The sequence below is a fragment of the Haliaeetus leucocephalus genome, unplaced genomic scaffold (assembly GCF_000737465.1).
Source record: "Haliaeetus leucocephalus isolate CR32 unplaced genomic scaffold, Haliaeetus_leucocephalus-4.0 Scaffold696, whole genome shotgun sequence".
In the NCBI taxonomy this organism is placed as follows: Eukaryota; Metazoa; Chordata; class Aves; order Accipitriformes; family Accipitridae; genus Haliaeetus; species Haliaeetus leucocephalus.
Window position 1 is genome coordinate 362,890 of NW_010973132.1, and position 26,851 is coordinate 389,740.

At 38.2% G+C, this 26,851-nt stretch overlaps 2 protein-coding genes across 5 annotated transcripts in view; one reads left to right on the forward strand and one right to left on the reverse strand.

Moving 5' to 3' along the window:
- The window catches only part of UBR1 (ubiquitin protein ligase E3 component n-recognin 1), a 72,576-nt gene extending 68,984 nt beyond the window's left edge, over positions 1–3,592 (forward strand). For all 4 annotated transcript variants that reach the window (XM_010580027.1, XM_010580029.1, XM_010580028.1 and 1 more), the window contains 4 exons: positions 423–500; positions 1,142–1,312; positions 1,514–1,615; positions 2,074–3,592. In XM_010580027.1, the coding sequence (XP_010578329.1) occupies positions 423–500; positions 1,142–1,312; positions 1,514–1,615; positions 2,074–2,215 (493 nt within the window). In that variant the 3' untranslated portion in view covers positions 2,216–3,592. The remainder of the gene's footprint in view (positions 1–422; positions 501–1,141; positions 1,313–1,513; positions 1,616–2,073) is intronic.
- An 8,476-nt stretch (positions 3,593–12,068) lies between these two features.
- On the reverse strand, positions 12,069–24,415 carry LOC104839643 (photoreceptor outer segment membrane glycoprotein 2). The gene is made up of 4 exons (XM_010580032.1): positions 24,208–24,415; positions 18,875–19,543; positions 14,124–14,370; positions 12,069–12,643 (listed from the first exon to the last, which is right to left on the reverse strand). Exons 2-4 carry the CDS (start codon positions 19,453–19,455, stop codon positions 12,377–12,379), a joined length of 1,095 nt encoding a protein of 364 aa, XP_010578334.1. The 5' UTR covers positions 19,456–19,543; positions 24,208–24,415; the 3' UTR covers positions 12,069–12,376.
- Positions 24,416–26,851: the final 2,436 nt, after the last annotated feature.

A 26,851-nucleotide genomic window follows, 5' to 3' on the forward strand; every position in this document is an offset into this window, starting at 1 on the left:
TTGTTGTGGGCAAGTTAGAGTGCTTGTATTTTTTTCCTCCTGCTCTACTACCAAAAGTACTTTTCTCTTTCAATGGTTGTATATTTTTCCTCATGGCAGTGACTCGTCTAACAATGTTGTACATTCTCAATGAAAAGTTATCTAGCTTACTACAGGAAGAAACAAAAGCTAACTGAAATATGAAATGTATTCATACATGTAGGTTACATATGAAATTTAATTTCGTCACCTTTGCTGGAACATAGAAATGCTGAAGCTCGCATATGGTGCCTCTCACTTGGGCTTCTAGGACTGAAGAACTGCTCTAGAACTGCAGAAGTTTGCAGAAAGGACCGAAAGCTTAGCAGGAATTTATAGCTGTCTATTCTGTTCTTTGCTGCGATCTTTATTATTCTGATAATAGTTCTTTTTCACTTACCCAGGTATCCTAGGAAAAGAAATAGTTTAATAGAGCTTCCTGAAGACTATAGCTGCCTTCTGAACCAAGCCTCTCAGTTTAGGTAAGATGTGACCTATGTAGCTGTCTTCCTAGGTGTTTTGTCGCTTTTAGTCTCTTTTGTGTTCTTGCAGCTACTGTAACCGGTGTTTAAAACTATGTACAGAAATGAAGTGAAGGCACTGTTATGGTTATACTGGCCAATATTAGCACATGTCCATTTTAAATCTGAAACACAACAGCTTACTAAATGAAATCACTTGTGTTTGATAGGGTACCATATAAAATTATTATAGCTTAATCTGCAGGTCATCTCTCACTAGTGCAATGTGCATTTGGTTTGGCTGTAAGCCTGAAAATTATTTTTGCACTGGACACAACAAGCCCAGAAGGTTGGCACTGTTTTATGCCAGGAAGAGTGAGTCATAGAATAATTCAGGTTAGAAGGGACTTCAGCAGATCATCTAGTCTAACCTCCTGCTCAAGGACATATCTTGCAGAAAAAATATTTCAAGCAATGTAAAAACATAGCCAAAGGAGGGAGATATGTGAAATATGATTATGACATAGTATCTCTAAAGTTTTTGTTTGTTTGTGGTTTGGGGGGGTGGGGAGCTGTTGTTTCTTTAAGGAACATTATCCATTTTTAACATTTCTTCTAAAGTTTTGACTCCTGCAATAACATTCTGGTTATACTTCTTTTAGATGTCCGCGGTCTTCTGATGATGAACAAAAACATCCAGTATTGTGTTTATTCTGTGGGGCTATGTTGTGTTCCCAGAATACTTGCTGTCAGGAACTGGTGAATGGGGAGGAGTTGGGAGCCTGTACTTCTCATGCGCTTCAATGCGGAGCTGGAGTCTGTATGTTTCTCAAGTAAGTAGCTAGCCAGAATTTAATGTGTTAAAGAGTAAAGGGAAATATTTGAATGTCAAAATTTGCAACATTGTCAAAGCACTTTATTCTTTTTGTGTGAGATGAAGAAACATTGTTTTGACCAAAGATATAGCTCACCAAAAAGTTAAGAACCTGCTGGGAGTTGTCTTGTATTTTAAATGTAGCTATTTTTTCCTTAAGAATCAGGGAATGCAGAGTTGTCCTCATTGAAGGTAAAACGAGGGGCTGCTTATATCCTGCTCCCTACTTGGATGAATATGGAGAAACAGATCCAGGTCTGAAGTAAGTAAATGTTTGACTTTCTTTCTACATTTCCATTTTGATATCTCTTTCTTTCTTACACCCATTAGACAACATGTTCTTCCTGCTAGCATGTACAGCACTGTAATATTGTTTCACTTTAAATTCCTGCTGGTGGTTTCCAGTCATGAATGGGTCATTCATAATAGAAAAATACACATTTTTCAGTAATGTTAAACTGTCTTACTTTTCTCAAGAATATTTTTTATGCTTTTCATCAGAAATATTCAAAGACTGTCATCTTGGAAAGGGCAGTCATTGCTTGTCACATGTAGAAATTTTTCATTTCCAGTAGACTTGTTGGAGTTGGTGTTCCTACAAGTATTTAATATTTTCTGGCTATCGTTAATAGTGTTAATGCTAGACTATTAATAGAACAGCTTGTCAGTTGCTATTCTGATATATGCTTATTGGGTATTCTCCTTTTTTCTTCTATGAAGAAGAGGCAATCCCCTGCACTTATGTCGGGAGCGTTACCGGAAGCTCCATCTGCTATGGCAGCAACACTGCATCATAGAGGAGATTGCCAGGAGCCAAGAAACGAATCAGATCTTCTTTGGATTCAACTGGCAGCTGCTCTGAGTCTCTTGATTTTTAGTGAAAACTCTTACCTTTGGCAGTGCTTTGGAAAGGGAAAGGAGGGTGGCAGTAAATAATCTACTGTCAAGTGGATTCTGTAGTTCAGACACAATTGTTGGATTCTCTAGGTTGGATGTATTAGTGATACATTGAAACAGAATCTCATGTCATATGTTTTGTTCTTTTTTTTTTTTTTCTCCCAAAAGGGAAAACCACATTATATAATTATTAGTGAACATTCAGGTCCAGAAATATTTCTCCTTTTTTGAGAAGTTGTAATCATCTCACATGTTTTGATGAGGACAGCTTCCCAAATGCTGTGCTTCAGGGCACATACCACATTTCTGTCTCTTCCATGCCTTGAGAATGTACCTAAATGGTGTTGCTATGGAAAAGCCTCCTTTACTCTCTTCCTGGGTTCCTTTCCCAAGCTTGGTGAAGCTTTTAAATAAGTCAAGGTCTGTGGCATAATATTGGAGTGGAAATGGTGCCAAGCCTTTAATAATCTGTAGCGACAGGTACAGCAAACATTAAGTTGTACAGAAAAAGCCTGCATTCAGCTATATCCTGGGATTTAATGAAGAGTTTTCATTAATGAACTCTTTAAAGGAGAAGTGTGGGATCGAAAGTGCATGGGGGAATTACCATCTTGCTTGTTGCATCAAAAAATAAAGTCTGTGCTTTTCGCATTGCCAGAACTGCACTTTATCTAAGGAATTTGTCCTCTATTAACGTCTATCATAAGAGGTCTAGGGCTACACCATTTGGCTAGGTTGTGGTTAGTTTTACTTCTTATGCAGTTTGTCTTCTGAGATTTTCCCCAAGAACCAAACATGAAAATACTTGCAGGTAGCTGTAGTGTAGCTCTGCAACTTATACAAGAGCCAGAGACTTCAGTAAAGTAGAAGACCTTCAAAGCTATTGCTGGACTAAAATCAAGGCCCAAAAGCAGCAAGTTTTAGGATCAGAAGTAAGTTTGTTTGCCTGTATTTGGGGAATTCTCTACTCTTCCATCCTCTGTCACTATTGTTTGGAGCCCTGCCTGCATAAATGAAATTGTGTGTTGGGGGGGCCATGTTCAGTGGTTCAGTGCTAGTTAGAGCAGAAAAGGGAAGAAAAGGTGGCTATGTCTGTCTCTTTGCCCTTCAGTAGTTAATAGCACATTGTGATTGAACTCTCTCTCACTGATATGTGATTGTGCTTCAGTTCTAAATGTTTATTGTTCTGTTTTCTGAATTTGCACCATAATATACATGAGAGAATTTGTAATGTGATGGGTAAAAATGCTTTCCCAGGAAATCCCATTTCTACATGAAAGTTTGAAGTTGTCAGTACTCTAAATTTCTCCGCCCCTTTGCTATTTGGATTCTTTCGTGTCATTTTAGTGTGTTTTTGTACTATTTCTTTTTGGTTCTTTTTTTTTTCCTACTGATTGTATGAGAGATAGTAGAATCACAGATAATTATTTAGATTTAAATACCATTGTTCTCCTAGGTTTTTAAAGTTTTTAGAGTACGTATGAGTGCACTGAACAGCACCATAACTCATCTAAAAATGGAATACCAATGAATTCAAATACTGTTCTGATTTCAAATACTCTTTTATAACTTTTGCTATAATCTTTCCCTGGTGATATAAATAGTTGGCTTTGGTATATTTTTCAAGTATTCTGTTTCTTGCAATTAAGACCATTCTCCTTATTTTGATTCTTTCAGATTTTAAACCTGAATATGAAACTCTTTAAAGACAAACATTAATTCTGTTAGTCTTCTCTAAAATGTACTTGAAACACATACTGAATTTAAAAGAACAGTTGTCGCGAAAACTCGCATGCACTGACAATTTCTAAGGTCATCAAAACACCTCTTGCCATCAAAAATATTGGATTAAGACTAACAAGTGTATCCCTCGTTGATACCAAAACTGTATTCACTTACTGTTTCCCTCTGATATTTATCTATTCATTTATCAACAACCCTTCAGTTACCTTGCACTTCACTGATACAAAAATTCCGTTACCAAATATGCAGTAAGATCACTTTATTTTGTTTTCTGTCTGAACTGTAGTATATAAGGACAGGAGCTGGTCTGAACAGGTGAGCTCGTGTTTAAAGCTCTAGAAAACTCTTTGTAGCTGAAGAAGTGGGAGAGGAAAGTTGCATCTTTCTGTATGTTTGCACATACTAATTCAGCAAATGGGCTCCCATGTCATTCACTGACAAGCGTGGTCATCTTTCATTTCATAAATTACTATGCAGTTTTGTTCACTGTGAGTATAATCTGTATTTAGTGATCGCAAGATGCTTATGCCACTGATTTCTGTTCCATCCAAGCTGACAGAAGAAGTTATTTGATAATGCACATATTGGTATCTTTAATTGCAAAAATGTAAATTTGAAACTTGTATAATGTTCTTGTGCTTTTGAAATAAAATATCTTGTATATGTATATTTAAAAAAAGGAAATAAAGTAACTTCTCATAGATTATTCAATTTTTATTTGGAGGTGTTTTGACACTTCACAGTTGATTTTACAAGAGCATTATAGCAGGGTCTGTCAGTATGGAAAAGGGGAAGAGTTAGTAAATGGCTGGTAAATAATACCAGTTATCCCTGTAGTCTTTATTATCATTGTACCAGTTAGTCATGGTGGCACACTTTTTCCTATTTAAAGACATATTCTACTTGAAACTTATCCTAGTATTTTACAGATGCAAATTCCTGCAGTGTCTACCTCAATTTGCGAGAGAAGTCCTAAGTACAGAATTTAATATTTAGATGTCCTTAAACTGATTAGTTGAGTGATTCCGGTTTTGCAGCTTCTCAAAGAAGAACTGGCTGATACTTAACCTCTAGAAAGGGAAAGTTTGTGGTGTTGGTCTAATGTGCTGTGTGATACATATTTAAAAAAAAAAAAAAGTGTTTTATTACAGAGCTAAGCAAACAGCTAAGAAATCTTTTTACATAGAAACAGCCAGTACTTCTTGCCCCCTTTTATGTTACAAACTGCTGGCTATCATCGCTTTCTCACTGCTTTGTTGTAGCTTTGGACACCATTAAGCCTCCAGAGTTTGGGTGTTAATGGTGTTGCTCTCTATGTTTATTCTTAGTAAAGCAAATTTGTTTAAGAACCAATTCCTAGAAAGGTAAAAGGTAAAGGTAGATAGATTAATGTCTATTAGCAAAAATGTTCTGAAGAATGTTAGAACAAGAAGCCCATTCATTAGGGAAAAAAAAAAAAGGAAAAAAGCCACAGCACCATTTCTTGTGTAGTAAGAATCTCAAGGTGCAATGTACAAATGTACAAAATTCTATTGAGGAGGATTTTGGCCATCATGTGCTTTGCTTTATGGTTCAAATCCACTTTATTTTCTAGACAATATCCTTGAATAATCTAGTTGTAAACTAGTCAGATTTGTGATACAACATCTAAGTGTTACTTAAGTAATAGGTTAAAAGAATCTGATGGGATCTTCAAAGATACTTTCTTCAGAAATGAAAGTTGTTTCATTTCTGTGGCACAATCTCTTTTATTTCTTTTTATCTGTTTTGCAGGTAGGCTAAATCTGGGGTTTGATACAGAGAACAAATGGATAGTAATGAAAATCCATTCCTATACAAGTCTCTCAAACCCAGTTATTTCTAATCCTAGCTACATTTCTTTAAACTTACATTCGGCGTGGTCAAAAGCATACATGAAAGAGAAGCTGTGGAAAGGAAATGTGCATTGAAGGAGAGTGAACTGAAATTCAAAGGGATTTTATATGTGATTTCATGTAATGGTGAGTAAGAAGAGACAAGGTATAAAGTTAAACATGAAATAGTAAAACCGGACCTGAGTATTCTTTTTGTTTCTGCGTGACTATTGTTCCTGAGATCGGTGTCAAAAAAAGAAGTATAGTTCGTGCCGTTTAATTACAGGTTGTCAAACAACTTAGAATCCATCAGACTTAATTTTAGGAGGTTTCTAGGCTTCATGCTTGAGTGAACGAGCCTCAACAAAGTATTGTGAAGCAGGTGGTGGGGACTGTGGATTTCATGATCGTTTCAAGTCCTTGCTATATTTGTGAAGATCTGTGCTTAGTCTTTTTCACGAAGATAGACTAAGGTTTCTGCAGAACCTTATGTCTCCTTCCTCTTAATAGTGCCTGAAATGTAATATTACCCTCTTTGGGTACAAGTATTGAGATACAGTCTAGTGCTTGGAGAGAGGTCATCCTGTTGTACCAGAGTTTCTGCTTGAAGGTTATCCTGAACATACTGTGGCAGCCTGAGGAATAATCCACTCTAGATGATAAAAAGCCTCCAATCTTCTTTCATCCCATTTTTTTTTCTGTGAGTCATGCTGACCTTTACTAAAAGTGGCAAACCCAATGTATGTCAATCTCATGATACTGCAGGTGATCTAGGAATATTTATTTTCCCAATTCAGACTTATATAGAACTTCACTGAGCAATTTGATTTACATACCTCAGGCAGTCTGCCTCAGCTAATTGACATACAGGAGTGAGACAAGGTCATCCATTTAAGTGATGGCCTCCTCATAAATAGGGACTCCATCTATGTTCTTGTGAGCTTCACACCTTTATGGTTCTTCGCTGAACTACAGAGTAGTGCATGCAGAGCCTGAAGTGCTCCTGTAGTGGGAAACTGATACAAAGCACATGTACCAAATGATTTCTAAGATTTTAAATATCAAGAATCTTGCGTTGTAGAGAACTGTATGATTGTATGCAAGTAAAAAAAATCAGTTTGCAGAAGGGAAGTTTCTAGGTTCTAAGGAAATGTGCTGTGTTCATTTTTTTAATATATATGAAACTCTAAATGTGCTGTATTTGTATATTTCTTATTAATTATTTTTTCTTTATGATCAATGTAGAGAAAATGTTTTCAGTGGTAATCAGAAAGCTTTAAAGGAAGAGCATCATAGTTGCAATTGCTACAGGACCTGTCATAGTGCCTTCATCAGAAACTGAACGTTAAAATGTTTCATTTTTTTAAATTAGGAACTTCATAAAGAAGATAGTTTTATGCATAGGTAAGTTCCTTACTCTGGAAGTTGCTGTTGCACAAATGTATAGTTATTAATTCTGACTGGATTAAGTATTAATAACAAATAGGATAAGAAGTGTCCCCCAAATCGTATTTATTTCTGTATCTGAGCAGATGCTGCGGCTTAAAGGCTTGGCCTGCTAATGCCATCTTTGTCTTTATAAATTACAGAGAATTAAAGATGGAGCCTGTGCTGCTACCTGAGTTTGTTTTCTTGATCCAGTGGCTGTAATGTTAAATACTGCAGGAAACCCAAACTATTGTGACAGGTGCTATTAAGCAAGGCTAGATATGTAGGGTGCACTTCCACTGTCTGAGGAAACTAATACATACAAAGCAAAGAAAAAAGCATTTATTTAAAGTAAATTTTATCCTGATTACTGTAAAATGAGCTGTCATCTTTTTGTAAGGTATGTATATCGATGGGGACTCTGAATGCCTATACCGGATAGAAATGAACAATCTAATGACTAAGTAATTACTGCTAATAGTCAAGACAGTGATAGTTCCCTGTGAAATGTATGCTGATACTCAGTTAATTTCACAAATGATCACATTGCTAGCCACTGCTGCAGGTTTTGGCAGTTGGCTGAGAGACAAAGGTTAACTTGCCAAATATTAACTAGTCTTTTATGGTAAAATGTGTTCTCTTCATATCAAAGTAAATGAGCTGCGCAGGGGCCAGGGAAAACATGTAGCCAGACAGTTATACCTCTGCTCTTCATGCCAACGTGTTACAGCAATTACTGCATGAAATTTCTATGTCTTTACAGAGACGTTCAGTTTGGATGATCATTTTAGTTCACTCTTCCTTCCAAATCTACTTTTCAGAACAGATTCTTGACAAATCCATCATACAGGGACCTCGACTAGAGCTATCAAAAGAGTAAGCTCACAGCTCTTATAATTCTGCAAGCTAAATAGTTGACCGAGAGATTTTTTTAAATGGTGCATAATGTCAGGTTTTATCTGCTTTTACAGTTAAATCCATTTTACCATTAGGAAATATTGCCTCAAACACAGAGTAAGATTTCCTTTTCTGTTTTTTGGTTTGGGTTGGGTTTTTTGTTGATTTTTTTTTTTTTTTAAATTTTGCTCTTACTTCCTGTTTTACAACCATTTTCATCATGCTGAACCATTCCTCACTTGCTTTTTTTATTTGTTAAGGTATTTTATTTTTTAAAATTTGCATATTCTTAGTCCTCTTGATTCAATTTTTCCTAATGAAACAAATCTACAGAAATAATTTCTGTTTCTCTCTGAGTTATTTCTGATTACCTTACACCTTCTGGTTATTGAGCCATGTAGAACTGTTTTTCCAAATGTAGATGGACTAAAATTGTGTTGAGGAAGTGATTGCTATTGATTGACGCATGTGGCACTTTGATTACTCATTTGGAAAAAAAAATGCATTTTTTAAAATTCACATTCTCTTGCAAAGTCTGATTAATATGAAGTACATGACTGTCATTTTGATCTCCCAAGGTACTACAACTTTCTGTGTTTGTTCTTTTCTGATATGTATCAGCTAATTTTAGTGCTGCTGGTAAGGCTCAGGACACCGTTGTGCTCAGTGTTCTGCAACACCACCATCACAACAGACTGTGATGCAGAAGTAATATTTTTGGCTCTCAGAAATGGTTGAAGGACTTATGCACTATTGAATTCCACACTGGATAAAGTGATTGAAATTAATAGAAGTAGACACATAGGTATATGCAGTGCTAAGGGAAGAGTTAACATAGTTCTTGTAGAGGGAAGTCTCAGCTTACAAATCTAATTCTTTGAAGGAGTTAATTAATCTGATGAGGATGTTGAGCCAGTCAGTAATAATGTAGATTTCAAAAAACTTTGGATAGTGTCCTCCAAATAACTCATAGAATTAGAAGAAGCTATTGTGAAACAAAAAAGGAAGATCTGATTCAGCAACAAATTAAAAGAATAAATGGTGTATTTTCACAATTGAAGAAGCTTAACAACTGAAATCCACAGAAAATCTGCATGGTTTTTTTAGCATTTTCAGAAGTGATCTGAAAAGGGAATTATAAAATGGCAGATCCTGCCAATGATACAAAGATATTCGGTAAAAAAGGTTATTTTGAATGTTTTCAGGAGGCTGTTATGAAACTTAGTGGCTGGATGATAACAAGATTCAGTTTTGGTAAATGAAAATTAATGTAGCTATGCAAAAACTAACATCTTGCAGTAGAATAGACTAGACTACTTCAGTTGGAAGGGACCTGCAGCGATCATCTAGTCCAACTGCCCTGACCAGTTCAGGGCTGACCAAGTTAAAACATGTTATTAAGGGCATTATCCAAATGCCTCTTAAACACTGACAGGCTTGGGACATCGACCACCTCTCTAGGAAGCCTGTTCCAGTGTTTGACCACCCTCTCGGTAAAGAAATTCTTCCTAACGTCCAGTCTAAACCTCCCCTGGTGCAGCTCTGAACCGTTCCCATGTGTCTTATCACTGGATACCAGGGAGAAGAGCTCAGCACCTCCCTCTCCACGTCCCCTCCTCAGGAAGCTGTAGAGAGCAATGAGGTCGCCCCTCAGCCTCCTTTTCTCCAAACTAGACAAACCCAAAGTCCTCAGCCGCTCCTCATAGGACATGCCTTCCAGCACTTTCACCAGCTTTGTTGCCCTCCTCTGGACGCATTCAAGGTCCTTCACATCCTTCTTAAGTTGTGGGGCCCAGAACTGCACACAGTACTCGAGGTGAGGCTGCACCAACACTGAATACAGCAGGATAATCACCTCTTTTGACTGGCTGGTTATGCCGTGTTTGATGCATCCCAGGATGGGGTTTGCCCTCTGGGCTGCCAGGGCACACTGCTCACTCCTATTGAGCCTGCTGTCAACCAGCACCCTCAGATATATTCATATCAAAGATTTTCTTAGTATTTTCATGGATAGTTCTGTGAAAATGTTATCTCAGTGCTTGGAATCAGTCAAAAGGGCAAGCAATGATAGGAATTCTTAGGAAAAGAAAAGGACAAAAGACCTATTCAGTTCATTATGTCTTCAGCTCTACACAGAGTTGTTCATTTAAAAATAATAATTTTCGTCAGTCTTCTCCATTTATCAAAGGTGTGAAACAACTTCCATAGAAGAAAAGGTTAAATAAAACTTCTTCAACTTGGAAAGACAGGACCAAAAGAGATTATAATAGAGGATTGTAAAATTGAGAATGACATGGAGGGAATAAATAAGGAATGACTATCAGCTACATCTTATGGCAAGAATTAAGGGATACCAGATTAAGTTGTCGGGGAGTCAACAAGCAAAGAGAAGCAGTTTTTCAAACAATGCAGAACTGAATTGTGGGAAATTAAAATCTGAGGCTCATTGTCATGTTTTGGATATCAAAAACAAGAGTGGGTTTTAAAAAAACACCATGCAAATTCATAGAAAAAAATGTCCACTGAGATTTATTAAAACACAGTGATACAAATATCCTCATTGTCATAACAAGTCCCAAACTGCTGTTTCCTGGAAGTTGGGAGGCTTTGTCAGGGGAAGAACTATTTTCTAATGGTCTTGCCTCTTATGTGCCTTTTGCAAAACATCTGCTACAGGCTACTATTGCAGACAGACCCCCATCTGTCCATTTTTATTTTTAACATACTGAAGTATAGGCCTAAAATTGTAAGCAGTGAAGCAATTGCGTTTGAAATTATGATCATGTATATAGCCTGCTTGAATTACAGTACAGTTTTTTCCATCACATGCTTTATTTACAATATATTCTTACAGTATAATTCTTGCTTATTCTAGTGTTATAGAAAACAACATTGTTTAGACAGGTAAAGGAATTGTTACTGTTACTTTCACACAACTTCAAAAGCAGGAATAGTTCTGCTTTGAATATCCCAGTGATACAACTTCCTTTTACTTGATTATACACAAAGAATGCACAAGCCATCCAATGTTACATTCAAACAATGTATTATTCACAACAATAACAAGTAAAATATTTTACTTGGTCTTTTATCCTCTATTCTGTATTGGTATGTTTTTCCAGCTTACTATTAATGATGAATTACAGTCATAGCGCATCCTGTAACTACAAGTGTCTTGGGTGTCGAAGGCTTTCACGCCATGTATTGGCAAAGTTCCTGAGGGCTGTACTAGGAACATAATGGGAGATCTGTCCGTCTATCTTTGCCTTCATTGGTTCCAAATAATCCCTTGTCTTCCAGCCCCTGGATCTATGTAAGTACTTTTGAAATTAGGAGCTTTTAAACATCTAGGATCATCAGTATTTGTTTTATGGGAAATATCTGCTTGTTTTTAAACTTGTGCTATCACATGCTACTTGGAATTTTAAATATCCCAGCATGAGCTGCCAATTAGTTTTCTTGAGCTGAGAACTCCTTTCAGCAGTAGCCATTGATTTTCAGGGAGGTATGGCAGCTGGTTTTCTCTAAACTATGGAGGGGGGAAAAATGAAGAGATACTTCAGACTATTTTGGAAAAAAAAAATACCCCAAAACCATTATGCTTTCAATGCCTTCAACTCAATTTCACCTAGGTAGTAGGTTCTTTTAGAAGGGCTGCAGTATATGTATAATTGGGCTAAAATTTTCCCTATCCTAACTTGGACTAACAGAGTTTTCATTTCACAGTTTTTGCCTTTTTTTAAAGGATCTTTTCATCTGGTGTAATAATTTCTTTTGGGATTCCCCTGCTGCTGGGATTTCTATAGATGTAATGACAGTAATGACAAACTTCGTTGGTACATAGTAGACCAATCTGTATATTCATAGATGTAAACCCATTCTATCTGGAACATTTGCTTGTGCATAATGATTATTCTGATGTATTCAGACCATGACAGAAGTATGTAAGCAAGGGAGAGAAGTGGGGAAAATTTCAAAAGTTTCTTTTGTGCAGTGTTGAAAATCAGGGATTTCACAAGAATGAGTAAAAATACATCCAGCCGAAGAAGTATCAGCATTTTTGGACCTGTCACCAGTCTGTGGTTAGTTCAATTGTCTTATTAGTTTTCCTACCTTTTTTTTTCCCCACCAGTGAAAAAGCTGGTACTCGTAAGACTGTAATATGTCAAAGCTACACTTGTGATGTCATTTCTTCAAAGCCTTGCCTAGCTAGCTGCTGGGATAGATTTTGTTGTAACATTGGTTTTGCCACAGTTTGTGTTTTGAACGTCAATGTTGGGGTCGTTCATGCCTGAGACAGTGGAGATCTGGTTGGCTTTGCCGAGGTTCTTAATGATACTGATGTTGTATTTGGCAGTTTCCACAAAGCTGTTTTCTAGTAACCAACCATCTGACTCACCCTCCAAATCTCCTAGCAGAAGGACATTCTTCATTGCTGTTTGTAGGTACCGGACACCAATAAGTACAGAGAGCTGTAAGAAACAGTTAATGGTTAAACAGAGGGTGTAAATTACAACCTCAATCCTACCACTAAGTCAGCTTTCTGACTTGTGTATTTACAGGCCTAATAGTTAATATTGAGTAAAGCAGACAAATTCTTTATCCCAGCAACATATCTAACCACTCTCCCAATTAATTACATTTTTTAGAAGGAAAAATACCAGGGAGAGATTGATTGATTCTGTCTCCATTCTTCAGGTAGCATTCCCACTTGCATGTTATTAGCACATAAATACCTAGAATTACTTGGGAACACTACAGCCTCAGAGACGACAACTAACTGATGTAGAATGGATGATCAATTAATGGAACCATCAGTCACTAGGAAAAAAAAATTTAAATTGTCGTCTGTTAATTTCTGTGGATTTTTTTTCCACTGACCTTGATTAAATTGGTATTTCCTCGAAGGAGTTCTATCATTCATATGTAAGCTGTATGTGTCCTACATGCCAATGCATTAAAATTAAGAAGGATGGCTGATAGTAGAGGCTCAAGTATAAGTTTAGGAGAAAGCCCCACTTTCATAGTTCTGTTGGATCGAGATCAGCATGCCCAGCTTGTCAATATTTTAAGGCAGCACAGAGCCAGCTCACAGTTTTTTCATGTGCTGCCAAAGGCCTGTTGTTTCTGGCACCACCACCCCATCTAGCACTGTTTGAGGACTGTTGTGAACTATTTTAATTATAGTGCTAATATTTATGCAGTAGAGCAACAATCAGAAAACTAGAACTTAATAAAAAGGGAAGAAAACCATAATTTAGCCTATGCTACTGGGGGGGTCCTTTACCTGTGGATGACAACATCCAGACAACTTTCTTTACAGATGCCAGCAGAAAGACTGCATCTTTTCAGGTGTATATGCTTGCCTCTGATATGCTTATTTTGACTGCATAATAAGCAGTCTAATCTACATCTAAAAAGCTATGCCATGTTTGCAAGTACTGTCTATATGGTGAAGCTATCTAATGTAAAAAGGAGGCTTTGAGATATTAATACTTGTGCTCAACTTTTACTATAAATGAAATTAATGTATTCAGCCAAAGGCCGGCTCACATTTTCTATATTCTTTGTTAAAACTGACTTAAAACAATCCTCAGACCTTCTCACCTAATTTTCTTGCAGTTGTGTCAACTGCATGTGTCATCCTCTATCTGATCCCATAAATGCTTCAGGGAAGGGAACGTGCCATAGTCTATTGAAAAAGCTCTGTAAATATATGGAATTATATACATCATTTCTAATAGTTTTCATCTTCAATGAGATTTGCTTCTGCTCTGGGGACTTTGAGAAAGTTGCCTGTACTGAAGGAGGTCCTGTAACATTCTTGAAGTGCTTGTGGACTTTATGTTGGTTACTGAGGCACTTCTTGTATGTTACACCATAGTTGTTTCCCATCCCAGAGAGCAGGAAGACTCTGATTAATCTGACACAGACCATTTTAATGAGACTTACCTCAAACAACCAAATAAGCAATGCTGCGATACCAATAGATCTCATAATAGCTGTGTAGTAATCCAGCAGGGCCTCTCTGCACCCCTTCACCCAGATATTGAGTTCCTCTGTCAGAAAATCGTAGTTGTAGTGAGCACTGTTGTTTGTCAGCTGGTACTGGATACAGGGCCGCGGGGAGCTTGGGTTGCAGCAGCTGAAGGGTACTCCGTCCACCAGGAACCTCCCATCAACGTTGCTCTTTAGGCGGCTGCAACAGGGCAGGAAGTTTGGGCGTTAGAAATCTGGTATCGGCAGCAGATACTGTCTGTGGTTTTTATAAAAGGTTATAAGGCAAGTCTGCTGCAATGTAGGCCTCTCCAATGTAACAAAAGGAAAATGGGAATGTATTTCCAACTGGAAAACTTGCTTACTGCAGGAAAACTAAATTTTTCATTTGCTGTATTTCTTAAGTGTGGTATCAGCACACTATCTCACGTGGTTCTTGGTGCTGTGTGTGTAAGACGTGGATTCAGTGTTCACAGAGATGTTGCCTTTTCAGGTATCTTTGTGCTGAAAATACTAAAGACAATTTCTGCACTTGTTTATCTTGGTGGAACTCTAATGGAAGTTATGCCCTAGAAATCCTGTGTTTCACTACTTCTGGACTGTTTTTCACCACAAGCATTCCTTAACAGAGAACCTATACAAGAGCAACTTTGCGTGCCACAGGAACCACTGGAAATGGTCTGCTGGCGTTTCATCATTGTACCCATGTGCAATGGCTGGTTTGGCACATGTTGTGAGACTAATTCACAAGGGAGTTTCTACTTCTTGGAACCATACTTTTTGTAACTTTTGAAACTCTTTGTATTTATTGCTAAAAATTATTCCTCTCCCTCCCCTATAAGATCAGGAGAAAAAGAAGCGGGAAAAGAAATAGGAGGGAGAAAAAAAGTCATGGGATGGAATGAGAACACAGTCTTAGATTAATCAAGAGTTTCTGGAACAGTTAAATGAATCCCTGACATCCATTTTCCTTGTATTACCTGCTCTTTAGCTAGTGCGTCCTTGTGAGGACTTCTGTCTCCAAGCAGGCTCTTCAGAGAAATAGATTTTCCAGAAACTGGAGAGTATATAAGATGTTGAGAGATGCTCTCACACTTTGGGGAAGTAGTCTCTAAGCATGTATCTATTCTCATGCTCATTGCAAAAGGCTTATTTCCTGAGACAGCCCCACGGATGAGAACCATGGCCTGTTTTAATGAAGCCCATGCCCTTTAGCCTTTGTTAGGGAGCCAGAATACATGAAAGACAACTTCCACTTAGATATCCAGCTTTCACTGTTTGCTAATTGTAGAATTTTTAATATTTTCCAAAACTTATCCTCATTTATTAATTTTTACAAATCATATTTTCCTGTTCCACTACAGATGATCTAAATTAAAGGGAAGGAAGTTATCACAAGAAGCTTATCAGATGAACAGAAGAAGCAGAAACTCTGTGGTTCAGTGTTTTTCCAGCTTTTGGGGACTAAATGTATCCTTCAAAATGAATATAAGCTGCTAGGAAGCTCAGTATTTGTGGCCGTACTGGGATGGCAGAATCATTGCCTTCATTTTAAGGCTGTGGGCCTGCTAAATACAACTTCCTTCCTTTTTTTTTTTTCCTTCTTTTTTTTTTTTTTTTTCTTTGGGTGGTGGTGTGTTTTGTTTTGTTTAACATTCTGTCAAAAATATCTTTCTCAAAGATCTTTCCAAGTAAGTCAGGAAGTTCATCTGCCATTTCCCACCTAGGAGTGGGTTAGGCATGAATTCCTCTCTGTTTTAAAGTCTAGCTCTTCACTTTGTGGCCATCATATTCCTGGTAATGGCAACAGAATGAAACCAATGCAAAAGAACCCAAATAGTCCACTGAAACCAGACTTAAGTGTGCAAGCAGTGTAATGGGCATAGGCAAAACAACTCACTGGGAGAGAAACAAGGGAGCGAGCAGAGAGGTACCAAACGGAAGGCTCGAACGTGGAAGGAGAAAAGAAACCTCAGAGAGGGAGGAGAGGCAGGCTGGCACATTGTGAAAGGGAAGCATTTACTGGGGCCAGCAAAATGCCCTGTATGTTTCAGGGACATGACCCAAATATATTACAGCATCTAAAGTGGTTAAAATACAATCTCTTAAACTAGGTCTTATGCTTTTCTTTTGATCCCAAGCATCAATTTAATTTTTTTTTCTTCCTGCCACATGTTATAAAGAGGTATCTTCTTTCTACTGCCAACAATAGCAGTTTCCAGACTTGGGTTATGTCTCCCTGCCATTGTGTTTCCTCTACTAATGGCAAATTAAAGAATTACGTTATCTTGGTACTGTTAGAAGGGAAGACCTGTGTAACAGAGCTGAGGGAGTGAGACATTCACTGCTATTTGTTGTTGCAATTCACAGTTGTTATGGTATTGTAAAGCAAAACTTGCTTTTGAGACTATAAAGAGGTGATTGCTACCCAACCAAAGCAATGATAGGATCGTACCGCTGTAACCTGCTTCATCCTCCTACAGTTCCCATTGATTCTCTCCAGTTCTTGTCACATTGTGGTGTTGGCAATGGAGATATAGAAGAGAGCGGAGGGAAGAGGATTATGAAGGAAGGTGAGAAGTTCAGTTTTGCAAAGTTTACATGTGAGTTGACAATATGTCAGTTCTCACCTGCTTTGCTTCTTAATCTACCATATACTAATCGACATACAGTACAAGATGAAACCAAGAGAAATATTTGGTTCCTTCTCCATCCTTTCTGAACATTACCAGCTGGATTTTGCTTCCAATGATTTCATATCAAATGTTTCACTACCAGATTTTTGGAAATCCTAGTATGATTTGGTTATACAGCACCAACTTGGATTCTAGCAATCAAGATGGAATTATCCAATTTCTATACAGTAAAACAAATTCTGCAGTGTAATTACTTCCCTCACACACATTTCACGGGCATCTTCTGCCTATCTGGGGCAAAAATTAACTGACGGTGCATTTTCAAAATAATGGCAGAGCACAGGCAACCCTGCAGAGAAAACAGTTTAGCAAAGACCCTGGGTAAATAAAACATTACTGTTTCTGCATGTCTCACAGAAAGAAAAGGCAGTATATTTTACTTTTGTCCTCACAATAAGGTAATACTCTTTAAGTTCCTGTGGACCATCTTTGTTGTTGTGTGACTCTTCAGTGTAGAACCAGGATTTAAAACACCTCTTGGGTCAGTCTGCTTTGTGTCACTGTTGCTTTCCAGCTTCTCTCTTGAGAACACTTGTTCTAAAGCTTGCTTTACTTCCACAGCCAAGTGCCTTACTGCTGTGGTTTAACCCCAGCCAGCAACTAAGCCCCACAGAGCCACTCGCTCGTTCCCCCTCCGTCGGGATGGGGGAGAGAACTCATGGGCTGAGATAAAGACAGTTTAATAGGTAAAGGAAAAGCTGTGCGCGCAAGCAAAGCAAAACAAGGAATTCTTTCACCGCTTCCCATCAGCAGGGAGGTGTTCAGCCATCTCCAGGAAAGCAGGGCTCCATCATGCCTAACAGTGACTTGGGAAGACGAACGCTGTAACTCCTAACATCCTCCCCTTCCTTCTTCTTCCCCCAGCTTTACATGCTGAGCATGATGTCATATGGTCTGGAATATCCCTTCGGTCAGTTGGGATCAGCTGTTCCACCTGTGTCCCCTCCCAGCTTCTTGTGCCTCCCCAGCCTACTCACTGGTGGAGTGGTGTGAGAAGCAGAAAAGACCTTGACTCTGTGTAAGCGCTGCTCAGCAGTAACAAAAACATCTCAGCATCATCAACACTGTTTCCAGCACAGATCCAAAACATAGCCCCACACCAGCTACTATGAAGAAAATTAACTCTATCCCACCCCAAACCAGCACACTTAAACATGTTGATGCCCTCATGTCTGTATTCTCCTAGGTCCTGTCCTCTGGTATATTTGCAGCTCTGCATATATGCTTTGCTACAATGGCAGTTTCAAGTTGCAAATTCTGTGAAAATGACATCTTTGGCCTTCCTTCCTCCTCTGACTTTATTGTCACTGATTTTGAGTGCAACAAAACAGAACACTTGACAAATGCCAGTCAAGCTTTTTGTTTGTCTTTCCCAGGAACATAGAGCTACTACACTCTCATGATTGAAGACTTCTTCTCAGCTTTAGAAGAATTGCTACATATTGGATTGTCTACTTCTTAAATATTTTTATTGTTACGCTATTGTCTGTAAGAATTGCCAGACTCCTCTTTTTGAGCATATAATTTCACAGTTACTACATCATGTGAAGCACCACCACAAAAAAATTCAAGGGTTTTTCTCCTCCTTTTTTTATGCAGTGTACATGGTGTTGGAAGTTTCTCACATGTGAGCATACAGATTTGAACCTGGGTTTGCAAAGTTGTAATGTCCTGAAGGAGAAAGGTCTTTCAGTGTTTAGGATTGACTGTGCAATGTATTGATAGTACACTCCTTTTTTTCTTTCCATTATCAGCTTGCTATAATTAAAATTTTGAGGTAGCTAATTCACTGTATTAAAAAAGATACAGCTTTGCTTTGCTTAGTGTCCCTAAAAAGTTAGCAAAAGGCAACTTTTGATTGTGCATGTAGTTAGCATATTTTGTGAGTAATGTGGTCACTCTACAGTTTTGAGATTAAGAGACAAAAGTCCAGTAAAAGCTAGTATCTACTTTGCCTTCTTGAATGAGTTTTTCTCCTAGATTTTTTTGTTATGACTAGTAAATACTTACTCCAGAACTTCCTTGGAAGCCATATTCAGATAACGAGCAGATACCCACTGAATTTCAAACCAGTCTCTAAAGCCATTGTTTCCACAGCATTTGAATCCAATTTGTAACATATCCACTGTTTTCTTTAAGAAACATCGTCCAGGTATGTCCGTGTCCTTATAGAACTTAATAGCATCCCTCAGTCCCAGATAGAGAGACTCTTCCAGCTCGTTCCTCATGGTATAGCACATGAGAGCACCCACCAGGATGCAAAAGGTAAAACAGAAGGTACATACGATGTATGGGAGCATAACTAGTTTCCATCGAGAGAACTTGTTGGCATCTGAGCAGTCATAGCAGATTTTGCCACCCATAAAGTTGATGATACATGCTATGACCCCTACAGAGATCAGCATGTTGGGGACAGAGTTAATGTCCCCTTTTGCCATCACTTCATTGCGCTTCTTGATCTCTATTTTCAGAAAGAGGCCAAGACTGAAGAGAATGATCCCGCTCACTACAGAAACCCAGTTGAGGATCCATAAGATCTGAGCCAATTTGTCCCTCTTAGTTTTGGTGAATTTTACTCTGAGGACAGCCATAGTCAGATCAGCGTTAGGAAAAGAAGCGTAGGTCAAGAAAAGCTTGTAAGCTGATTAGGAGCATGTATCCAAGGCATGCAGTAGAAATCTGAAGAAGAGAGAGAGAGATTACTGTCTGTTTGACTAGATATTTATAGAGACTACAGAAAACTTCCTGTACAGCCTCACGCACTCCGAGTCCTGCCAAGGGAGTGCCCCAGTGAAATTTATTGCTTAAATTTCATACGCTGTGACTCACTTTAAAAAAAAAATATAAAATTCTAAGGACCAACTAGAGCAATTAAAAACAAGTGAACAGTAGAACCAATGAACGATGGCTTCCTATGGATTTTTGTCAAAAGCAATTTTCTGTGCAGATTTTCTGATGTCTAAAGGTGAGCTGATCTGCTGTCTTTCCCTCCAGAAGACTCATGGTGCCTCTCCCTTCTACTTGTTGCCTGTATTTTCTTGATTCTAGGAATTTATAATTCTTGGATTACTGTGGTCGTGGTCAGATTTGCATTCAAAAGTTGAACAAGCAGGGCAACAAAAATATACAAAACCCAGAAATATACAGCATAATCACATAAGCCTTTTTTCCATATGGAAAAAAAAAAGTGAAAATAGTACCAGAAACACAGTATCCTATGGGTATTTTTAGACATTTAATCGATTACGTGCTGTAAAATATGATTTTACTAGCAAAAAGCATTTTATTCCAACACTTACACTACTAAGATATGACCACTCTGGCAAAAACTGCAGGGGGAACTGACTGTGGTTATCCACAGACACAAAATGTTCAACAAATAGTTAAACTATCAATATTATCAAAATTTTATTAACTTTTAAGTGCTATGACCTGAATATATTACTGGTGAACAAACCATCCTCCACCACTTTTTTCCACTTGATCTGGCATAAAAGCACTTCCATTTTTATGTGAAGTAACGTATCACCCCACAAAAAAAAGCAGAACATCTTCACACCTTAAGAAAAAAAATCAGCAGTTTAAGATGCTCTATTTCTTTCTCTACCTGATTGCCCGTCCTTTCTTTCTGAAAGTTCTTATTAAAAACTAGGTATTGGAATAGCCCATTTAATCCTTAGGGAATCACCGTTACTATCTTAATCTCTGCTTCTGTAGGTAAAGTTGCTTGTTCTTTCCCTTTGTCCTGAGAACAGTGACAATCACACCATATTCCAACCCTCCTACCACCTGTAGACTGTGGTTTTCTTTCTGAGTCCCCATATTCCAGTCAGAATCCTAAATTTTGTTCCTGGTTGCGCTTTCTGCAATAACCTTGACTTCTTCACCACCCAATGGAACTGCTTCCATTCTCCCGTCTAAAGAAGACTCTGCAGCCCAAGGAACACCATACATAATATTTTTTGAAGGGGAACCATTTGAAAAATGACAGGAAACTACTCATGTGTTTATTAATTTATACCTTGTATATTTTATTAGCTTTTTTTTGATACACCTACTCTTATGTTACTAACAGTCCTTTAATAACTTTCCCATGTGATATACAGACTCATATTTTTCTCTCCAAAGATCACCACAATGGGCATTCAGAGACACTCCCCTCCTCCCCTGAGTTTGAAATATCAGATTTGAGAGTGTCACAGCTGAAGGAAGACTTCTGTGTTTCAATGTCTGTCATCTTTTCCCCAGCTATTAGTGGATCTAAGAAAAGATACCATCTTTCCCAGCACTTTTAACCTTGCTCCTCTGCAACACTACTAATTTCTCCTTTGCACCTCTCCAGTTATATCACAATCACAGGCAGAAAGCAGCTAATAACATCCAAGATCTAAAACCTGTTAGAGCTGTAGACAATGCATTTTCAGTGTACGTGATGTGGATGTAGAACTATGCTCTAAGTACCTCATGAACTTTTACCCTTCTTCAGTGCTTCTGACACTTTGTGATTGCCCTTCCTCAACATGTGCAAGATATACGGAGGAGTTTGTTCTTTCCTCCCCAGAAAACCTGGTCTTAGCATGGTCTTGTACTAATTCAGTAATTTTCATTAGAGTGATTTTATACTATACAACTATGTATTTATACGACTATACAGTCATCTAATTCCACTAATACAATGGCATGTATAAACAGTAAAACATAATCCTGTAAATTTGGGGAAATAGACAAGTATAGGCAGCATTATTCTTATATAATATTTTTTAAGCTAGTGGACTCTACTACTTAACTTCACCTTAATAAAACTGTTATCAGCTAAATCAGCATGAAAACCACCTGCAGATAAGCTGTACAGAAGTAGGGCTACACCTACCCACTAGAGGATCCACAGATGCAATGAAGCTTAACACTGGGTAAGCAGATAGTTGTAGAGTACAGTTTAAAAACGTAATGGTATCCCTGTGTCTTCATCTGTATACGTTGGAAGGAATCAATTCTATTTGTAAAGGTGAGGAATACATTGTACCATACATATTAGGAAATGGTTAGATATCTTCATGCATTCGAATATTAAAACATTTTAATGCCTGTCAGATCTAATTCATTCACGTTGCATTTATTTTTTCCTGCATTTACAGAGGAAACTAATTCCCCTCAAAACTATTCATCTCTGTACATCTTTTGTACAATACACAGAATAGTGTGCAAAATGCACAGTATTTTTCCTTACCAGTCTTACTTCCAAAGGTGTTGAAGCCAGCAGCTCTCTGAGTTTAAAAACAAGGGTTCTAATTTTAATGATTGCTAAGGCTGATTATCAGTTATGGTTGAATATTGATTGTGATCATATTGTGATAATCATATCGATTATCATGATGAAATACTGATTATTGATAGACATCTCTGTACAAACAAGTCCAGAGAACAGTCATTTATAAAGTGACAACACTTTCTTCACACTATTCTTCTACAGTATCCTTCAGACCTCATTTGTAAGGATCATGCTCTGCAAGCACAGAATTAAGCCTCCGTATGAATTCAGCTGACAGCCTGTCTGCTAAGCCTGAAGACAGTATCTTTGCTTCACCAGTTAAGCAGTTCATGACTTGAACTTAAATAGCTGTAGATGGCTGCTACAAATAGGTTTATTTGCCCCCAATACTTAGGTCTCAGAGCTCACAATAGGGAGAATCTGTTGTGAAATTTCCTAGCTGCTAATATGCAGTTCACGTTCAATGGCCAGTGTATAGGAACGCATCACTCACTGTTCATTTCTGTGAAATGCATGTATGTATTTGCAAAATGCCTCTAAATTGTTAGGCACGCATATAGTTACAGTGTCACTGAGAACACCCTACTTGCCAAACATATTTTGTAACATTTGAACAAAAGCTGTAAACACTTCTACCTTTACTTAAAATTCATCTACTCAAGAGGCACTGATGATTTTGGAAGATGTAAATTTGAGACTTTCTGTGATATTCTAGCCATAAAGAAAATGAAACTGAATACCATAAGCTGGGATATATTCAATCTCATGTAGCTATTCTGATATAGCTCCCTCCCCCATTTTCAGATGCCTAGAGTTAAAAAAAAAGAAAAATTATCTGCAAAAGCAACTCTCCTAGTAAGTCCTTGCCTCCAGTAACTCTCATGTTATTTCCAGCTTCCTTGGTGCAATTTTAGTATTGTCCTAAGACCAGATTTCATGGAATATTCACATTCATCTAACAGAGGTACCCACGCCACATCCTCCAGTCATATAAGATCTGCTATTTCATATGAGCCATACTGCCAGAGGAAATGGGCGGAATGACTGGTTTTTGTAGTGCAGTGACCACTCGCTGACTGACCCTGGCTGCGACTGATATACCTGGGATTGCACAAAGGATCTTTGGGACAACTGTGCTTCCTGTGAAACTTTGAATGCATTGAGTCTGGGACAGAAGAATGCCTTACCCATTCTGTTCCTGTGTTCCTAGCTTCCACATGGATATTTCTCAAGATTATTTTTTCTTGTGCTAACAGTTTACTGAATTTATTTTAGATAATAAGACTCTCTTCCCATCATAATGAATTTTGTAGATGTATGGTAACATTATCCTTTCCCTAACTGGTCAATGAAGTATTGAATATATTTATTAGCATAAGATGTATTGCAACACGCATATTGCTGTGTAGTAGCATTTTTTTGAGTACCATGAAGAAAGTTCTTCCAGCTGAAAGAACTGAAGTGTAGTTACAAACTAAAAGTGTAATTGTCTTGCTCTGCAATGTATCTGTTCTTCTCCAAGTTATATTTGGCAGTGGGCTACTGTAAACCACAAATGCTCCTAGCAGTGCAGTGGAACAAACACCTCTATCAAAGTTCTTAGAAACAGACCTCACCATTGCACGTGAGCCAGTCCAGAGTTATGAAGCATATACACACAGACATCTTTTCCCCAGCTATGGGAGAGCAAGCTGGATTTTATGCTATAGAGGGAGAAATACTTCTTTCAACAGAAGAAGTCCAATAACTGTGGAAATCTCTCCCATATTATCGATACTGTTCTCAAGCTTTCCCTGTCTAACTCACTTCAAACACAGCTTCCATCAGCATATGGTAGCTTTTTGCTTCCAAGATGCCACCTACCTGTTCCTTTGCTATCAAAATCCCCTAACTACACAGAACAAGACATAGCACAGCTATTTATTTGTTTATAACATTTACTTACTAGATGCAAATTTGGCTTGCAATTTTGTCACAAACAAACCACATCTTATCTTACTAATTTCACTAAAATCTGCTGTTTTAGCTAAACACACATTCCTATCTGTGACTTATTGTAAAAGAAACCACTAACCTGCTTCAGAGCACTGAACACAATCTTGAAACTGGTAACTTGCTGAGTGCAGGGGAGAAAATACCTGGATCAGGCATCCTGAGGAAGGCTAAAGTACTGATTTCTGATGTCTCTGTAGTTCTTCTGTCTTTACACTGACTCACCAATGGAGATGGAGAAAAAGACTTCAACTCTCCTGCCCGTGCTAATCTCTCTTTCATCTCTAATCGTAGCTAAGAGATTTATTTCAAGGTTCTTATGCCACCAGGTTAAATCCTGCAAAACAGGCCAGTTAACTGAGTGTGAACTAAGATCTCACTGGCAAAATGAATTTATAGTAACTTCTTTTACCTTTTTACCCCTCAGAGGTTTCGGTTAGTAAGCAACAGAGACTGTTCTTCAGTACCTGCTAATGTCTTCATTAGTTCTTTATTTGTTATTACCAATAAATATGGGTCCAAGAGAGAGAAGAATGAGAATAATGAAACTTTGTGCTTTTGTGGGAAGGGAAAAATCTATCTTAGGCAATTGTCATTTACATTCACTATTATGTGCCTTACGCATCATTCTGTATTTTGTTGCTTTGGATGGAATTGTCTGTCCTCTGTGTATTGACTGTGACTGTGTCCAAGAAAGGAATTCAAGTAACCAAAAGCAACTGGATCATCCTGTATGATTCACAGTAGATTCTGGTTTGGGAAGCTTTCCAGGTTCAAGAACAATCTAGTAGAAACCTCTGTCCTAGACTCTTAAAAGCTTTATCCCAAGCCAGAAGCAAAAGCATCTTGCCCTTTGGCATTTCTGAGCCCAGAAAGTAGCAATCTGTGGGACAGACATGGCTGGGTTGACCTGGCAACAGTAGTGGCAACAAGCTGAGTCTGCAGCACTGCTGGGTCAAGTTCCTGGTGATGTGAGTACCAGAACTGAATCAGTAAGCAGGACCAGGTTTGGTCTATAGGGTCCATAATACATCAGCACAGCAGAGGGTTCAGTGAGCACACATGACTGACTGCAAGGGACCCTGCACCAGGGATTGTAATGCATATGAATATTCTCAGAAGCATAAACTGTCCTTTCCCAGCTAATGATGAACAATAAACCGATACTGTGATGTTACTGTGATTCTAACTCAGTATTCTGTGAATACGCCTGCTCACCTCGTTTATGGTCTCGTAAACCATGCTGTCTTTGCTTTCATAAAGATAGACAGCCCTATGCATGCATCAGTATTATCACACTTACTATCAGGGAAAGGTGGAAGATCAATTATCAGTGCAACTCAGTCTATCAAAGTCTTGAGTAAAGCAGAGACTGGAATATCTAACTACAATATTCTAAGAAGAAAAAACAACTAAGACTTGTTCACTTGCCAGAAGTCATTTCATACATTACTGCATGGAAGAGGGAGGCTTGTAATTGCCAGTGTCACTCTGTGGCTCCACAGGGTGAAAAACCCCAAGGACATGTCCCAACAGTACAAAGTCCTACAGTGAAATTCTATCCCTTTTCAGTTTTTCTGATACAATCAAACCCATAAATGATGTTTATGCTGAAAGCTCCATCCAACAATGCATCGTCTAGTACCGTATGGCAAACTTACACAGAGCTGCTTCCTTGACGTGTGTGGGGTCTCTGGAGCCATACAGGCTCAATGTGCACTTCAGAAAAATAGAATTACTGTACCTTCACCTTTTTAAAGAAAATATCTGAAGTAAGGCTCCCAGCTTTCTATCTAGCTTATGTGCTGATGTACAGCACATCCAGGAAGCTTCAGTTCAAGAGCATATGTGATACATCTGGGACCTGTTGGACCTAGCGGATATGGACTTGCGTGTGATCAAATATACCCCAACTGCATTGCATTACTCCTATACACATGGATCATTCATGCTTTGTACTTGCTGTACTTGTGCAGACTGCAAGGATCTGTTAGATCAGTTGGATCTGTTCAAATGTGTACATTTGTGTATGGATCAACTCAGCAGAGCATATATTCAACAGGTGTAATATATTCCTTGTGGACAGCACAAGCACGCAAATGTACACATTTGCCTGGGATTTTTGAGCTATTGCTCTGGCTGGGATATGATACATTAGAAATCCTGGACAAATGTCTAAGTCCTTTTCTATGCCCAGAAAACGTTCACACGTGAAAACCCCCTACATCTGTGGAACTCCAAACTTATGTTATCCCTGAGTATTAGAAAATGTTATTGCCTCAGCTGATACCTACTAGTAGAAAAATGCACGCCCCCTGTTATTGCTTTGCAATATAAAGCTAGTACTTGCATGCATGAAAGAAAGCAAGCAGAAGATGGCAGTGCTGCCGTATGTAGGTTTTTTCTACAATGCAAACTAAGAAGCTTTCTTTTATTTGTGTTATAGAGATTAGAGGTCTGTCACACAGCTAGTGGAAGCTCAGGAATGCATCATTGTAAGAAATAACTTAAATCCAATCTTAATGCAATTAGAGGTCAATGCTACCTGTATTTTTTGTTCCATCTCATATTGGGAAATGGTTCAGCTACAAAGTTAATATTAAAGGCTGAATTATCCAGAAATTAGGTTTTATGGCCATCTATAACTAACCATGATGCACTTTCTTACAGACCTGCTGGGAAGCCTGGACACCAAGACCATAATGATGGAGTAGCATTTTGTAACT